At 37.8% G+C, this 18,456-nt stretch overlaps 1 protein-coding gene across 17 annotated transcripts in view; it reads left to right on the top strand.

Annotated features, from left to right (window-relative positions):
- Positions 1 to 18,456, top strand: part of NRXN3 (neurexin 3) — a 942,831-nt gene that overhangs the window by 791,471 nt on the left and 132,904 nt on the right. For all 17 annotated transcript variants that reach the window (XR_011726274.1, XM_071745869.1, XM_071745857.1 and 14 more), the window contains one exon: positions 18,184 to 18,355. Coding sequence is in view for 16 of the 17 variants with exons in the window: in XM_071745869.1 (XP_071601970.1) it covers positions 18,184 to 18,355 (172 nt within the window). In the remaining variant the exon portion in view is untranslated. The remainder of the gene's footprint in view (positions 1 to 18,183; positions 18,356 to 18,456) is intronic.

Below are 18,456 nucleotides of genomic sequence, written 5' to 3'. Positions count from 1 at the left end.
AATCTATGACATTTATTTCTTTTACAATGCCTGGGAATGAAGTAAGGTTTGCAGGCACCTCATTTTCAGACGCAGCATGTATATCCTTCAAAAAAAGGAATTTAAAAAAAGGAGTAGGATATGCTACCTTCCAGTACTGTAGTGTCAGTACTCTGTAGGATAATATATGAAAGGTCGCATAATTTTACTAGCAAATCAAATTTGCCTTTAAAAATTAAGCAGGTAAGTAACTGTTTTTAATATCACCACAGTCTGTATTTCATTCTGAGGGTAATAATCACAGATCTTTGCAACTATTTGTGGAGTAAGTTGCACAGCATTCCCATGTGATGATAGCATATGATTATTTTTGCTGTATGAATAGGAAAAATCTAGGTCTGGTAACATGCCTTTTCCTCCTTTCGTGCTCCAATGTAGTACTTTTGTATGAACTGTAGACTGGAGATGGTTAAATATTCTTTCCAAGTTACCATTTGCAGGAACAAACCTAACAAGGGAAATCCTTGTGATTAGGTTATGATTCTAGAGGTTTAAAATCACTGGAGATTTATGTGAACCAAAGTTGATTGCATTCAGAGAGCTCCCCTCATCAGCCATGACAGTGGGAGACTTGAGCAGCTTCTCCAAATAATGATTAGGGCTCTTCTGCCAGTGGTCTGAAACCCTCAGGACTAAACCTTCCCATTTCCTCCTTGTGATGTACAAATTCTTGTACTTCTCAAAGAGATAAGTTCTCTTCAGTTGATGGAGACACAAGTGTGGAATAAATGGAAATTGAGTTAAGGGAGGATGCAATATAAGTGCTCCCCAGACACTGAGGGAAAGTTGAAGAACTGAAGAGAAACTTGAAGTTTTGAAACCTGAGAACCTGAAGTTGTAGCCCACGATGTGGAGTGATTTATGCTCAGAACTGCTCTCTGCACTGGACTAACACTGAATAGTGTGGAGTGTTCCCAATACTGATTGGGAAAGGGTTCTGGGTGTATCAACAGAGGGAAAAGTTAAATCAAAGAAATCTTCTGACTTCCTTCATCAACTTTTGTGTAAAATGAGCTAAAACATTAATAGTGTTACACATTTTTTTTTTTTTGTGGCCACTAAAGCTGTTTGACCCTTAAATGCCCATTTTTCTAGGAAATGAATTGAACCCTGGCACTCACTTGGATCTGAGAACACATGATGGATGTAAAGCAGGAAAATCTTTGCAGTCAGAATTTGTCAGATTTTTAGTCAGATACAGAACCTCGCTGTAAAAGTATCAAGATGCATAGTCAAGAACAAATTGTATGTCCAAGATGCTTTTACTTAACTTTAGAGATGAGGAGAAGAAAATTTTCACTGCTATGGTAAAAAATACTGAAAAGGAATATCAGATTGGACAAGAGTCCTATTTTTCCTGTTTAGTCTTCCATCCTTTCCACCTGAAAATACTTTGTTTGTGAGACCTACTATGTTTATCACAGGCAGCAACAATAAATGGATAAAGACAGGCAGGATAATGATTGTTCTCTGAAATGGCTCATTTTGTTAACTAAATTACAGGTTGTGCTGTGGACAAGAGACAGCTGGCAGGCAGTGTTGCCCAAGCACCAACCCTCACAGAAAGTGAAATGTGTATTTGCCTTTCATTAGTGCACACGGTATCATTATCACCACTGCCATCGCGACAAATGGGATGATTATATGTGTCCCCTGAGAACAGCTGCAGACAGAATGGGTGGACTGAGCAGTGAAACAAGCTACCCTGCTATCAGGAACTGTTTGGCCTGCAAACAAATCTGCAAACATTTCAGTAAGAGGTCAAACAATTCTTGGATGAAGTTTGCAGTTGTCTAGACTTCTCTCATTCTGTGATCTCAGAGCAGTCTACAAGTGTTTAACAAAAACGTTGTTGTTCTCATTTGAAAGAGAAAGAAATTGAGACAAAAATGCTGTTCTGTTTCCTGTAAGTTACATAGCAAGTACCTTGCTGTGTAAAGGGTAGGGCTGAGTTCTTCTGACTTGCAGCTCTCCAATTCATTTGTTAAATTGTGATTCCCTTCACAAAAACAGACACCCTGCTCTTTAACAGTCCCTGGGGAAACTTCTCTCCAGCTGTCCCCTTTATCTAGTGAATAGAAGTCAGTGATGTGCTAGCAGTGCTTGATTTTCCTTCTAAGTTTTATACCTTGTTTTATATATCTCTTATTTCTTTCCCATTTTAAACTTTTCTAGGTTGAAGTATTTTAAGACTTTTTAAAAGATTTTCCTATTGTAAAAGTCTGAGTCTAGGTTTACTCATTTTAGCTCCTAGTTAAAATCTAAGTCATTCCTTGAAACTGTAGGATTACTGGTTGAACTTCAGTAAGCAATGTTGATAGTTGTCTGTGCCACCTAGTTTGTTGTTGTAACATTTCTTTTTATCATGCAGGGACAATATTCAGTGCAGGGAAATTTTTCAATACTCCCACATCCAACAGAAAAGGAGCTAGCAGAAGTGCCATTCTGCTGCTACAAAAAAGTTTTACCTGTATTTATGTGGAAACTTAACCTGTACTCTGTGGGTGCTGGGGAATCAGACTGTGCTCAGACCGGGTGTGTGCTGCTTGGCCCTATGAGCTGTGTTCAGAACTGTGGGTGCTGAGCAATTCTGAGATGGGGGCTCCTGCATGCACAGTCTGCCTACCACCCAGAGCTGATGGGGCTGGACCCAAGAGTATTGTGGTGGTGACTCAGGCTAGCTGGAAGGTCCTTTCTGTCATGCTGCTTTGCTAGTTTGTTTCAATATCTTATTTTTCACTTAACAGTAAAATTAATGAAGTGAAAAACAATACTCATCCCCAGAACTTATCTATTGCCTTAATTAAAATGAAAATATTTAACATGACATTGTTAAGGTCAGCATGCCCAAATGTAGCCAACTGTAACTTTGAAATACCATTTAAAACATATTTAATTCAGCACTCAGGAAAGTTGCTGATCTAATGATCCAGGAAACTTGGCTCTGATCACAAGCACTGTACCTTTAGTAACATGAGTCATTGCATCTGTTCTCTTTTTCAGCTCTCAGACACCCAGTAGAGGCACTGAACTGTGCTAGCACTAGCATCTTGGTACATGGTGTTGATGCTTTGGTGGGTCTATCTCCTCCTTTATTTGTGTCATTTTTCCTTTTCATAGATTCATGAAAGGCTCTTCAGAAAGGAGAAATTCAGATCATTGTTCCAAGCGAAATGTACAAAAAGCAAAGACAAAAAGCACTATGTTCTGCTACGACATACTCTGCTTAAAGCCCTAAAAGAGAAAATGTCATAAGCAAATGGAACTGCAGGATGTTTTTCTCAAAATTGATTGTCACAGCAAGTAAAGTACACATAAACCCATAGCCAAATGACGGAAATGTTCTGAGATGTTAGTGGTCAAGACTTGATATTGTGGCTTACATCATTTCTGGAAAGTGACTGATCTGGATATACTAAGGCTGTTTTAGTTGGAAAGAAAATAGTTCATCTTTTTGAGGATGAGGAGTGGAAATCTTTGATTTGTGTTTAGTTAGAAAATGTGGCAGGGTTAAGTGCAGGTTCCATTTGTGTGTCAATACAATGATAGAAAAGTGGCTTTTGCAAATAAACCACAGGTAAATCTCAGAAAACAATGCAGCCTATTTAATCCTGTACTACTAACAGGGTTAAGACTCAAAGGATCAATTTAAAGCAACAGTTTTCAAGCCAAATCTCTTTCTAGATAAACATGTCTGAAGCCAAAGGGATGGTGCCAGGATTATACTATGCTGTTCCTTCCGAGTTAGATATTGAACTCAATCCACATAGGTAGTAAAAGAAAATCCCAGTTCTTTTGTAACTGTCTGGTAGTCTTCAAGGTAGACTTAGAGTGTCACCCCAATTGATAATGGTTGGAAAAATTCAGATTGCTAAAATAGTCTGTTTTTAGTATAAATGGGAATAATTTAGAGCTCCTTATGGAGCATCTGTCCCAAAAGACAGAAAAAAGAATGAGTCTCACCCCTTTTCCTAAAAGTCTTCCCAGAAGTTTCATCATCTAGTGAGAATGTCATGTAGGGAGCTTTCATTGTTGTTTATTGCATTCAGTTGAATCAGAAGAGGGGGGGGAAAAAAGAAAAAAAAATTAAGTACTCTATCTTGCATGTCTACAAAATTATCCAGAAAAACGAGGGGACACTTGACACTTCAGAGGATGCTTGGCAGAGTTTCCTATCACTTTGATCCAGGTCAGGACACAGCTGCTAGCTTTTTGATTCCCTCATCAGTTTTTTCTTTTCTTTCTTAAATGCAGCTAATGCTATGAAACTCTCTCACAATTTCAGATAATTCAGATGGCGGAGTGTTTTCTAGAAAAGAGGTCAAGACTTACATGTTCACTTTTCTTCTTGAAACCACCTACATAGTTTCACAAAGAAAGAAATGTAGCTCAAGGCTGGGGAAAGTACATGCATCTAAAACCACCTTAAAGTTCATGCAGCTGTTAACTATTGGCTTTGATACCAAAGCCACTACATTAGGGTGGCATCTTTAAGTGTTTAACATGCAATATTAAAAAGGACACCGAGACTCAGTCACTTGAAAGAAGGAATTGCATAATCATAAAAATTAATTGGTCATAGCATTTGCAAAAGGACCAAAAAACTGAAAGATGCAAATAACTTTGAAGAAATTATTTGAAGCACTTTCTTCCTATTCTCCTGCTTCAATGTCAAGAAGAGTCCTTATTAGAAGGATGGCAATGTTATCTCCTGTGATAGTAATTCTTGACTATGTCTTCTTGACTGCACTGAGTATATACTGTATACTAAAAAATATTTTGACATGAGTTTTCTAAGATAATAATAGAACCCAGTAGTGAGTAGTTCAAAGTGGTTATGCTCTGCATGTAATTCAAACCTGAGAAATCCACAAATTCAATTGTGAAGGAAAGGTAATAATAAATAATAGACATAATAGTGTTAACATAAATAAACATAACAGGGTTATTTTTTAACTGGACATAGTTTTTGAACATTTTCTACTGAAACCAACTTTTGTTGCTGTCTTAGAAAATTGTGTCTTCAGATAAAATGAATATTTTAACTTTAGGCTTATACATTTCTGCTTTATCTCATTTTGTAATCTTTTCTCTTTTCCTTTTTTCTTCAAAGAAAAGGGAAAGATGAAAATAAAGACCAACTGGAAGCAAAAGGAATATGTATAGAATTTCAAAGTTTGTAATAAAATTTGGGTAGCTAAATAAATCCACTTTATTTTTTTTACTGATTTTTTTTTTTATGTTCCTGCAGAAAATCTGATCATTTTAAAAGGCAGTATAATATTTTGATTTTTTCTTTTTCCAAACAAAACCGGAGTGTTAAGCCAGCTCTTGTGCTTCCTAAAGTATTCTGGCCATTTATTGCTCATGTGCTTTCATGCACTGGGTCAGTTCTCTGATAGTGTATGAGGCTCAATAGTAAGAAACTGCAAACTCTTCTGAAACTTTCAGAGCCCTGATTTAGAATTTTGCTGTGCATTCTGGCTGTCATTTGGACCCTTCTATTTAGAGAGACTGTAATTAGGTTAACGTGTTCTAGTGTGAAAAAAAGACCATCATGATATCATGATACAGAATGACAATCTGCTTGTTTTATCCAGCCTTGAAGCTATAGTGTAGGTTATCTGTGTGTGTGGGATGGTGTTATTTGAATTGCCTGGAGCTTCTTTCACTTATATCATGTACTGTGTTCTCTGTTGGTACAAGAGCATGGCTGATGTTTGGTGAATCAGCATAAACTTCTTTTTATTTCTTATTCCCAGAAACTGTCCCCATGTTCTGAAGGGCAGTCTTCAATTGTTAATTTTTTTAATGAGGTACAAAGCAATATGAGGATATTGATATTTATTCTGAGGAGCCCTGACATTGCACAGATATTAACAGGAATACTGTAAAATGCAGACATGTCCTATTTTGTTGTGCTTTATTATCTCATCTTTTTGCTTCTGTAATAGCTATAATACAGGGAATCCATGCCAGCAATCCTTATTTTCTTTTTCTGAAGGACTCCTACATCCACACATATACTATTTGCTTTGTTTTCTTGATATTGCTTTCTGTATACTGTAGCCTGAGGAGGCTGTGTCATGGCATTGTACACCAGTTCACAGAATAGTCTTTTAGATCCTGAAGAAGGGTACTGTCTTTCTGTGCATTTCTTTGCCTGTGAAAAACAGTGCTCTAAGAAGTCAGTGGCTCTGTTTTCACTATTATATAATTGCTAGTGCGTTTATTTTTAAACTGCCAGTGTCAAAGTTTCTGTTGAATTTGCTCATACGTGTCCTTTCAAAAGTTCTCAAAGGCCACAGGCTGTCTACAACATGGGTAAAGAAGAGGTGTTTGAAGGATGAGGCTGCTGTTCCTTTACACTACTATGCATGGACATAGGCAGGTGCGACAGTAAGGTAACAAAGCAGGTTATTTTTCATGATATGTTCAATATTTGCTTATCAAGGGCATCAACTAAACCTAGCTTCTCCTCTTTTAATGTAAGCATTCAGAAAACATGTCACAAAGTGTTTGCTGAAATCATTCTGAGACTTTACCAAGCTCCGGAGAAGCCCCGTCTTGATGCAGTATATTGCGGGTCTTCTTAAATGGAGAGCATTAGAGATGCTGAGAAGAACAAAACCCAGAGTCTGCTTGGAGGAGAAACAAATCTAAAGTCTGATGTGGCAAGAATGAGAACCATGTGAAAAGAAATATTTTCTAGGATTAGTTTTCAGGAGAAAAAGAAATGGCAATAAACTTCAATCACATGGGAACCTAGGTCACAGCTAGTGTGAGAGATGTGAGAGACCTTGGCTTCAGTGGCTGCAGTGACTGAATGTGGTGTACAGGATATCCTGTTACTAAGACCTGGGCTGACACACTCCTATGTACCTTACCATGGAAGCTGTAGTGGGAGTCTCACTCTAGGGACATGTGCTGGTCTCCATCGAGTTCTCTTCTCTATATCCCACCAGCTAAAGTGGCAAAATTATCATATTCTAAACGAATAGTTATGCAGGATGTGGTATGGTTTTAAGGAAACAACCAGTATTGATAGTGCTTTAGGAATCTTTCACCCAAGCCAGCCTCACCAACAGACCAACCACTGCCTGGATGCATCTACTCTAATGGATATTGGCTTTTACTTCTTTCCAGCTAGGGCTTCCTGACTCCCTCTTTGAAGAGGTAAAAGGCAAGAGGTAAGAATGGAGGTGAGATCCTAGAGATCTGGGTAAGATACAGAGGTTTAGAAACGAGGAAGGCAGTCAACTGTTCCATCTGTCAGACTGGTTTGCTAGTCACCATACTGCTTTGATTTTAATTCCTTTTATCAGTAGTGTGCTGTATCTGCCTTTCAAGCTCAAACTCCCATGCCATATGCTGCCAACACTGCCCTTCATCTGCATGAAGAACAGCCACAGACAAAAGCTGTAATAGCTGGTCACAGACATCCATCACCCTTATCTCTCCTTCAGTTTGTATTTCATGCTATCAACCTGTTAAAATTTAATTGACATTCCCAATCAGCTGCTCAGGTGGGTAGATTGTGTAGGAAGGAAAAAGGCTGGGGAGTTGGGACTATTGCCATATCATTGAAAGAAGATGAGATAAAGCACATCTGACTCCCATTTCCCTAAACTAAGTGGCAGTTCTTTAAGTTTTATTTCTAGAGCCTATGGTATTTTGTACTGAACATACAGTATCAAGCTAAATCTTTTTTCAGACCTGAGCCCTCTGTAGGGCTTTCTCCTGAATACAAATGTCAGGGTTTTACCTATTAACTTCAGCAGCATGCTGACAAAATAATGAATGAGTAGAGTAACTCTGTACAAAAGAGTACTATGTGTTTCTTTTCTCTTTTTCTGCCACTGTCTAATATTCTACTGTTCCTTGCCAAGCAATGCCCTGTCATAAAAAGTTATTAAATCTGCAGAGAAGTAAATTATTTGGGGTAATTAGGGTAATTTCATTAGCAGTATAACTGTCCTATACTGCAATGTTCACATATTGTTCACATATATTGTACTTTGTATTTTCCACCCTTACTCAAAATCTTAGGAGACCTCTTCAATTCAGGATTGGAAAATCCTTCTGGTGAAGTCCAGCCACATCTCAAAATCTGCATTATTTTTTCTTTAAAACAAATTCTGTAGTAAAAAAACAAAACAAAACAAAACCAAAACAAAAATACAACTTTGAAAAGGTAAAAAAAAACCTCTGAACAAATCCAGGCATTGTTCATGTTTACATATACTCATATTTTTCTCATTATCTTCTGTGATGGAAGAGGCCTATTGAACCTTAGCTCAAACCTCTTGTTTGTCTGGTAAAGAAGACTTACTGCGTTGTTTACAATATACTGTTGGTTTTATATACAGTTCATGAAATCTATTAAGTAGGCTTTTAAAGGAACATAGAACATAGACTCAGGATACATTAAATTCTGTTAGAATTCCATAAAAAAAACACAATGAGAAATGAAAATGAAGTGATATATAGTGCTTAGTAATATAATACATTTGAGCATGTGTTTTTGGCACCCTGTGTTACTGTTTATGATAAAGGGTAGAATAGAGTTAACAAATATACTTCAGACAAAACCAACTTTAAGTGGATTAATTTCATTCAATGCCTCTTCAGACCTTACACTTCTGTATCTACTTCACTTGAGTTGATTGGATGGTGGCAAGCTGATATTTGTGATCACCTTTCCTGTCAGACAGCAGCATCCTTTTTTAATGCCATCTTCCTGACAAGTGCTTGGTTTCCTGTGGGTTATGAGTTGAGACAGACAGCCCTGATTGCTATTACAGAGTGATATATGCTGTGTCTTCAGCCCACAGGCATCACAGAATTGTACCAATGCTCTTGATAGGGAAGCCTAGTGGTTAAGGGATGTGGCTTATTCTGTGCTGCTGGGAAGTATCAGATCTTTGATGCTGCATTTTGTGTAACTGACACATTCACTTCTGTCAGCTGAAGTTTTTGGCAATCTCACCCAGTGGATTAAAACTCCAAGGGAGATACTTGAGATGAATAGAGGTATTTCTGCTGGAAGATCTCTGCTTTTGAGCAAGTTGGTCTTTCTTGTGGTAGGTAATATATAAACATACTTTGTGATAAGCCTGCGGCTCTATAGTATAAAAGACAAAATGGAGGGGAAGAAAGAGAAGTGACTTGTTCAGGGTTCAACAGAGCAACAGTAAAAGTGAAACAGAAATCTTATCTTGTGTGTAATGTAATATCTCATTAATCACTCCTGACCTAGGTAGAGTTGTCGAAGAATTGAGCTGCTTATCCTTTATTTTTTTTTTCCTGACTTCAGGCTAGTTCTGTTTACAAAATAAACTTTTGTTATACAAAAGGCAAAGATTGAAAGAGAACAATGAAATGGGAGAAGGAGATAAGGTAAAAGTAAAGCAAGAAAAGGATTTGCTAAAGGAACTGCAATTTCACATTCCATTGGTAACTCAGCATTTTTGTGGCATTGCAAGAGTGTATGGTTAAAAAATAATAAATCAAGAACAGGAAAAACTAAGGCATGCTTCTATAGCACTGTATCACTGTGCTACAATTTCTTGTAGTACAGGCCATTTAAAAAGTATTATCTGACAGTCCACCTGAACAAACAGTTAAGTGGCAAAAAATGAAGGGCGGTTTGGATAGCTCAGCAAGTTCTTATCAGGGAAATTATTACTCACTTTACTTGAGCTAAATAATGTTACGCATCTCAAAACAAGGATTAGAAATCATCCTTCAGTCCAAGGAACAGCCCTAAGGAACACTCCTGAATGAGATTGTTGGTTATGGTGAGTAAGCTCCAAAAGCAAGCCCTCATTGTAAGGCAAAAGAAACAATGTGGTCTTTGAATGTATAAACGAAAGTGGTTGGTAGTTTCTGTAAACTAAAGTTTTAAATTTCTGGTGTCTGCATTGGGATAAATGTATTTAGTAGTAATCTGAAGGGGAAGATTAAATTAGGGACTGCAAAACCTGCTTTCGAGTGAGAAACTCAGAGTTTAGTGCTTTTCCACTGTGCCCTGAAAAGCTGTGGGGAAAGTTTCTAGGCATAAAGATGAAACTGGAACCCTAAGATATTCACTCTAGCACTTTTCTTGCTCTAAACACAGCAGCCTGGCCCTGGCAGGTGTTAATGTAAACTGCTCTTTCTAAACATTCAGTGAAGATTAGATTCTTGTTAATCTTTCCCAGATTCAGTGTTTCACCACTTTATAAAATGAATAAAAATTGGGATGAACCTTCAAGAAAATTTTGACTTGATCATAATCTAATAAATTGTTTATAGAAACAAATATGATGCTAGATGTTTTTTAATAGGAAACAAAAGTTAAAAGAAATTATATTGATCTGGTTTTAATGAGCAGTGTTATTTTCACATTGTTCTATTCAGTGGCTCTTGATTTACTTTCTTCCCATGAATTTGTCTATTTTTAAGTATATCTTAGGCATCTGAAACATCCTGTGACAGTAGGTTTCACAAGACAGTTATGTCCTGTCTCAAAACCCTTGCTTAAGCTTTATTACCAAATTGTTTTATTATATATTTGCATTTATTTGAGGTGGTTTTTTTTTGATCATGCTAAATCATCTCTATTGTTTTATGTTATATATACCCAATTCCATGTGTTGTAGTAGAACCTTCCTATTTCTTCTTTTTTCTTTTTGACACAGCCTGTTCAAGTTGTGCACTGTGTTTAAGAATTAAAATCAAATGTCCACCTGACTTAGAACAGAGATTTTTCTTCTGTACACTCTTCTTCTTTTTCATAATTCGTGACATTCCACTTGCCTTTTTGGCCATGATCAAAATGGGGAAATCTCAACGAAAAAAGTAACTTTAATGACTCTGAGGTTTCTTTCCTCAGCTGTAAGTGTTCAAATCACAAATAAGTGTTCTGAAATATATTCTATAGTTTATCAAAGAATCAATTCAGACAACATATATAGCCTTGCATAAAATTTTAGAGCAGACTAGATTATAACAATTGTCCTTTTTAGCCTTATAAATTATGTATTTGTGTGAATTGCTTCTTTTAAAAACCACAGCCCTGAAGGGTAATGATTTCTATTTATTTTGTCCCAAGTGTGTATCATTCTTTATGATGAAGAGGTTTGTAACTGGCATTTAGTGGATCTAGTGCAGCACCTTAAAGAAGCAGTAATAAACAATATATAAAAAAAAATGATGAGCTGTTTCTCCTAATAACTCTCAAAAATTGGCTAAAATGAGCAGGCTTATGTACTTCTTTCACCTTAATATTTTTTCCTTGTTTCAAGAAAACTGTAAAGTATTGGAACAATGATCAAGTGAGCTTCAGTACCTTTCTTTTCTTTTCTCTATCAACATTTGCTGCTTTTGTTGCTTATTCTATTTGTCTGAGTGGCTCTACTGATTTTTGAGCATGCCTCCCCTGCCACTGTTGGTTGGATAAAGGAAGACTTCATCCAGTAAGCTCTCCCTTTACCCAGCTCTTGAGATTTGTATAATTTGAAGTCTGATTTCAGACTTATTTCCCAGTGGTATTAAACATGGAATTAAATAGGACCAGAGTGGAATAGAAGTAACTGCGTCATGCTCTGTGCTAAATACAGCTTCTAATATTTCCCTTTCTTAAATCCCTTTATATACATTGCCTTGAAAGGACCACCCAGACATGCATCTAGTTCTACCTGTAGTTCAGAAGGGTCCTCTAGGTGCAATAATGGCTCTTACCACTTCCCTTACTAATGAGGAACTTTCTGAGTTTCTCTTTACAGTGAAAGTTCACATAAAGTGATTTAGTGTTGTAATAATTAGTGAATGTCCTTTGTGAAATATACACCTATACTTTCAGTGCCTCACTACATGTAGCACTATTGTGCAAAGTCCCCCACACCCCAGAAAGTGAGTGATCTGAAAGCTGGACTAACACCCCAAAATCAAGCTTTATGGCAAAGCAAAAATTAAAACCAACCAGGCAAACAAAAAAACAAACAAACAAAAAAAAACCCCAAACAAAACCCCAAAGTAAATAAAGTAAAAAAAGACTAGAAAGAGGCAAGTGGAAAAAAAATCCAAAGAGGGAGAAAAAGTTCAATCTCTTTTGGAAAACATAGACTGCAAGTATAAGAACCCTAAGTAGAAGGAAGCCATTCCAGGAAGAGCAGTGCCTGGGGTTAAAAGAAAACAGAACAATTTTCGGGGTTTTAGAGGGTAGGTAGCAGAGTTGAAATATATGCATGTGGCATCTTTTTGGGGAAAAAAAGAGAAAATGTTTGCAAAACCTTCCTATAAAGTGAAATGGCTTGTTTGTATTACTGAAAGAGCTTGTATCACTTTCAAATGAGATGGGCAAAGTCATCAGCGATCTTCAGGAAGCAGTAACTAAGAACATTGTCTGCCAGGTTTGGGCTGATGTCTAGTCATGCTGGAACCAGCCAGGGCAGGAGGAGGAGGCAGTCTGGACACTAGTGACTATTAAAAAATGATGAAGTAAAATGAGAGTGAGAAAACACAGTTATCCTGGGATTCTAATTGCTTTTCAGTTATGTTTACAAAATTATTGCTTTTCTTTTACGTTTAATTTCAGAAAAAGAAACAAAACAACATAAAGATACTAGGACAAAGTCTGCTTCCATTTGCATCAGTAAGAATCAAGTTTCGTCAACAGAATTGCTATTGATTTGTATCGATGCAGCTGAGAGTAGGATTTGTCCTATTGCCTGGTGTCCTCTCTCTTGGTTTTTGAAATTAAATGCTTCCTGCACACAGGGAACAGCTTTACACTTTCTGCCTGGGTGATTTGAATTTTAGATTAAGAGAAAGAAAACCCAAAGGTAAAGACCTTTTCAGAAAATACTGGCTGTTCACTTACTGTTCATCTTATAAAAACACTGCCAGCCCCATTTGACTTTCTTTTCACCTGGTCTGCCACAGAAAGACAGATGCCCTCAAAATGTAAAGGCAGAACACAGAGAAAACAAAGGCCTGACAATCTGCATGCAGACAGGCTCTGGTCCTCTTTAGGTGGTGGGAAACAAAAGAGAAAAACACACCTGTGAAAATGTCAGACCTCAGAAATGTTCCCAAGACCCCTTCAGAGGAAAGGAGCAAGTTTCAGAGGAGTTGGAGACAGAAGCTGAAAAAACCGTAGGACCCCTCCCCTTTTGGACTGCAGCCACTCTCAGGGATGAAAGGGCTGAGTTTGTCAGTCTGTCATCAGTTTATGTAAATACATCTGGCTTATAGAGTTTGTAGAGCTTGGAAAGATAGGTCACTTATTATCTTCTGCTACAAATGAGGAATCTGTTTCTTAGGAAGGTAAAAGAAAAAGTTGCCCAAAGTGAAATAATGCTTAAGGGCAAGCAATAGACTTCAGATCGCCTGGTCCAGGCTGTAGATCAGCCTCTCTATCATGACGTTCATGGCAGGAAACTGCTGCCTAAGGAAGGATATGGAGCAGAACAGAAAGCTTAAGGTGTAGCCTTTTGTGTTCTTTTTAGGACTTGGGTTTACTTTGTTCATGTAATCTCTCCATGGCCATATGTGATCACCATTATTTGCCTAGTTTTAGAATTATCAGAGCAGTATTTTATTTCCAGAAGGACTGTAATTGAGGAGAAGGTAATGTGGCTTTGATGGGCATCTGTTTAATAGGGCACATCAACAAAAAATAAATTTTTGGCACAGTGGTCTTAAATAAAGAAGGGGAGGAGTAAAATACAGACTGAATGCTGAGTCCAAGATATAGGGTCAGCACCTGGCGTCACTTACAGGTTTCAAAAAGTTTAATTAATAGGCATCTTTTCATAGAAAGTGTTCGGGCAGCCCAGTGAATTCTGATGCAGAGAAGAAAAAAACGTGCACTGTTTATTTAAATTCTCTTGAGCCCTTCTGTAGCACATAACTTGCATATCCTGTGTAGCTACGGATTCAGCTTTTCCCTTCCTGTGTGTTTAGGAATTTTTTTCTCTAACTATAAAATCAATGTTACAGGTAGAGTCTCAAATAAAACTTTCTTTGTCACATACTTACTGATCTAGTTAATATCTGTGTTTGATAATGTGGAAGAAAAATCTACAAGCTGACATTATGGGGAAATGAATGAAAGTTCATGTCCATCGTGAAGTGTTAAAATTTTACTGTAGAGCTTGCCTTTCAGATTTAGAAGGAAGGTAGGTCTTGGTAAAAGCTGCTTTTAATAAAGTGTTGTAGTGTAGGAAACTGTGGAACTGAAAATATCTTAAAAATAAATTCTGGATTTTTCCCCTGTGTCCATGGTCACTGTTCTTTGCTGTAGGATTTTCTTCTCTTTTGCTTTACTTTTTTTTCCTCTCAAGAATGTGTGAACTACTTGTTGCATCTTTCATCATGTTTGTTCCCTTAGAGATATGAAATATCAAGAATAAACTGTATCTTGAAGTCTATGAGTACATTTTGGCTTCAATAGCCCTGCTTTTGGAGTATTGTGTTATACTGTTTTTTATCTAGGTAATTGGAACAGAACCATTTTCATGACAAATTTCTCTCAGTCTGAATATAAAAATCTGCACAAAGTTGTGCTTCTGCAAAACTTGTTTTAAAGAGTCACAGGGAGCTCTGCCCAAGGAGGGGACTGAAGAGAGCTTGAGCAGGCCTTCAGTCAGGCTTATTTTTAAAACTTTTTTTTAAGAGAAATTTTTGCATTTCTCAGTTGCAACAAGCTGTTGTGCAGCTTTGAAAAGAGCCATTTCCTTGCCTCTTGGAAAGGGTGGCAATCTGCTTGGGATAGGGAGGGGTTTCTCCCCTTTGTCCAGTGGATCAAAGGCCACAGGCAATTTGCAGTCCTCAGTTTCCAGAAACTTATCTCTTTTCTAGCATGCCCTCTTATCTGTGGGTGATTGATAGCTCTTTGAATAGTTTTTTTCCCCATCAAGTCTGGGTAGGGGGCATGGTGAAAGATGCTATCTCATTTTTCTCAAAGGAGAGATCAGAAATGTGTTCTCCTTCTTCAAGGGAGATTCTTCTTATGAGAGAAGAGCTCACCAAGCCACTTTCTATCATTTACCAACAGTCCTGGCTCACTGGGAAGGTCCCAGATGATTGGAAGTTGGTGAATGTCACAGCAATCCACAAAAAGGGGCAAAAGAGGACCCAGGAAACTCCAGGCCTGTCAGCCTGACCTCAGTGCCTGATGGACAGGGGGTCAGACCCAGCCAGCATGGGGTTAGGAAGAATTTCTTTGCAGAGAGGGTGATCAGACATTGGAATGGGCTGCCCAGGGAAGTAGTGGATTCTCCATCCCTGGAGATATTTAAAAAGACACTGATGGGGCACTCAGTGCCAGGGTCTGGTAACCACAGTGGTAGTGGGTTAAGGGTTGGACTTGATGATCTCAGAAGTCCTTTCCAACCTGTCTGATTCTGTGATTCTGTGATAAGCTAAATTTCCACCATACCCACCTCCACTTGACAGTTTTTATCTGTGCCTTAAGCTTGGAGGTCTGAAAGGTACACAACTTTCTCTGCTGAAAACCTCTTAATCCTATTCTCTTCTTTGGTGGTGGGGGTGATCTGCTCCATTAGACACGGTGAAGCTCTTAGCTCTTCATCTTACCCACTTGCACTGTGCCTTCACTAAGGTAGACTCTTCTCAGAGTGGCACGGAAGTGGTAAAGATGTGCCAGCAGTGGGTTTACCTGAAATAAATCTCAGGTCAGTGAAAACTCCCTTCTTTTTGAGGTAGCATAAGAGAAGAAAGGTTGATTATTTTCAAATGGCATCTGCTGGAAGCAACAATCCACTTACCCCCTGTTATAGTGAAAAGATTACTGATGTCTTGGGCCCCTCACTACAAGAAAGACATTACGATCCTGGAGTATGTCCAAAGAAGGTCAGCAAAGCTGGTGCAGGGTCTAGAGCACAAGACTAACAAAGAGCAGCTGAGGGAACTGTGGTTTAGCCTGGAGAAAAGGAGGATGAGGAGGGGACTAATTAAAAGAAAGCTGTAACAAGGTGGGTGTCAGTTCCTTCTCCCAAAAAAACAAGTGACAGGACAAGATGAAATGCCTCAAGATGTGCCAGTGGAGGCTTAAATTGGATAGGAGGAAAAATTTGTTCACTGAAAGGGTTGTTGGGCAGTGGAACAATTGCCCAGGGAAGTGGTGAACTCACCATACCTGGAGGTATTTACAATATGTGTAGATGTGGTGCTTAGGGACATAGTGTAGTGGTGGACTTGGCAGTGCTACATTAACAGTTGAACTTGATTTTCTTGAATGTCTTTTCTAACCAAAACAATTTTTTGTTTTTCTGAAGGGAAGTGTCCAAATCTTATAGTACTGCAAATGTGAGATTGTTGTTATCCAGTATGCATTTACTATTATAAGATGAGAGAAATAATTTCAGTGTGTGTACTGTTACAGTGCTAAATTTCAAGTAGTACAAGGACAGGCTATTTTTTTAAATGACCTCTTCGTCAACAGGACTGTTTTCTTTCCTAATAACAATGTCAGTCTGATTAACAGGGAGGATGGTGTTAGGAATTAAAAAAAAAAAACCAAAACAAAACAACAACAAAAAAACAACAAGAAGGCTACTTAAGATATGAGTAATTTAGTAAAATTATCTTTTCATGAGTGTTAATTTGAGTATGAGGAAACTTTTAAATGTGAAGTAGAGAGAATTAGAAAGCATTGAGATTTTAAGGAAAAGGTCTGTTGATAACAGGAAACAGGAGTAAATCTAGAAGAGTCTTAGGTAGCCTGCAATGATAAGACAAAAACTGTCTTTCTTATTGCTGAGATTTGCTGACTTGAATGTTGTGAAATCAGTCAGGGTAACAGCTCTGAAGGATGTAGTTCTCTGTCCAAAACCAGATATGTAACAAAACCAGAATAGTAACAAAATTGTCTCAGTCCCTCTTCATATATCTCAGTTTCGTTCTGAAGAGCTTATATTTTGATACGTGATGGTATTTCACTCTCTGTTGTTGTTTCTTCCTTGACTTCTCCAGTAAGATGTTTGATAAGACCAGTGCTAATTTTATAGTATGGATAGCTAGCAAATGTACTGGCTTCTGACATGATACATTTTAGTTCTGCTTGTTTGCACCGGAGTTGAATCTGTGCAATACACCTTATATGCCATCATAAATATTGACAAATGCATACTGTGCCTCTTCTTCTTGAGGGCTTGAAGTTGCATTCTAGTTAAATGTATTTTATACAGTTATGGGAATTTCTGGCACCCTTTAAGTCAGTAGTAATAAATGTGGGTACCTAACCTGAATATATTCTGTATGTGTAGTTAACAAGCTAAAGTCACTGGATCTTCTCATTACTGGGAACTTCATGAGGGGAGCTGCAGGAGGAAGTGTTGTGGATGGTCCAACTTGCTTTGCCTGCTCTTTCCTTTCAGCCAGTAACTGGGGGATAGTTTTGGAAAAACACTGTAAAGGAATGCTTTATTGGTAAGGCATTGCTTGGGGAGTGACATAATAAAATAGAAGAGTAAAGCTACTCCTGCCTTTTGATAGTCTGGAGGGTTTTCCATTTCATTTAAGGGCAATTATCACTCCTTAGGTAGTCAAATTCAAAGCTGGCTAACTACACTTTTGGTCCCTTCTAATTTTTTCCATCTTGTAACTACATTCTCCCCACTGGATCCCACAGTACCTTGTTTTGGGGTGGTGACTGTTTTGCTCTGTTATTCTGCTCACGAAACAGTAGGAATACAGCTTGCCTGTGGATGCATTTTGGATAACAGTTGAACAAGTGACTACCAATCAGGGCTGTTACTCAAATAACTACTTATCCACATCTCCTTGTTTTTATTGCCTTATTTCTCACCTGTTCTTTGTGATGTTTTAAGGCAGCAAATGTTCAGGTGAATGCTGTAAAGAAGAATATGAAAGACAATATTTGCACTGAAGCAGAGCCATGAAACATGTCCTGACAATGCTTCTGTGTGTTCTTCAGTGCCATCTACTGGCACAGTTATCCATTAGAGATTTATAGACCAAGGAAGTTCTCCTAATGGACAGCAATTTACAAGTGTTTTTTTGTTTGGTTTTTTTGTTTGTTTGTTTTTTGTTTGTTTGTTTTTCTTTTTTTTTGTTTGTTTGTTTGTTTTGTTTTTTTTTTTGTTTTGTTTTGTTTTTTCTCTTTCGTTTCAGGAGCAAGGCAAGATTGGTGTAGTCTTCAATATTGGCACAGTGGACATCTCTATTAAAGAGGAAAGCACACCTGTAAACGATGGCAAATACCACGTGGTACGTTTTACCAGGAATGGTGGCAATGCCACACTGCAGGTTGACAGCTGGCCAGTGAATGAACATTACCCAACAGGTACATATATTTTTCTCTTTTTTTTTTTTTTTTTTTTTTTTTTTTTCTCTTTCTGCCTTCACTTTTAAAGCTTTGTTGTTTTATCTCGAAAAGTAATTGAT

The sequence above is a fragment of the Heliangelus exortis genome, chromosome 5 (assembly GCF_036169615.1).
Source record: "Heliangelus exortis chromosome 5, bHelExo1.hap1, whole genome shotgun sequence".
In the NCBI taxonomy this organism is placed as follows: Eukaryota; Metazoa; Chordata; class Aves; order Apodiformes; family Trochilidae; genus Heliangelus; species Heliangelus exortis.
The sequence above is the reverse complement of the archived record's forward strand: the minus strand, read 5'-3'. Positions and strand labels throughout refer to the sequence as shown.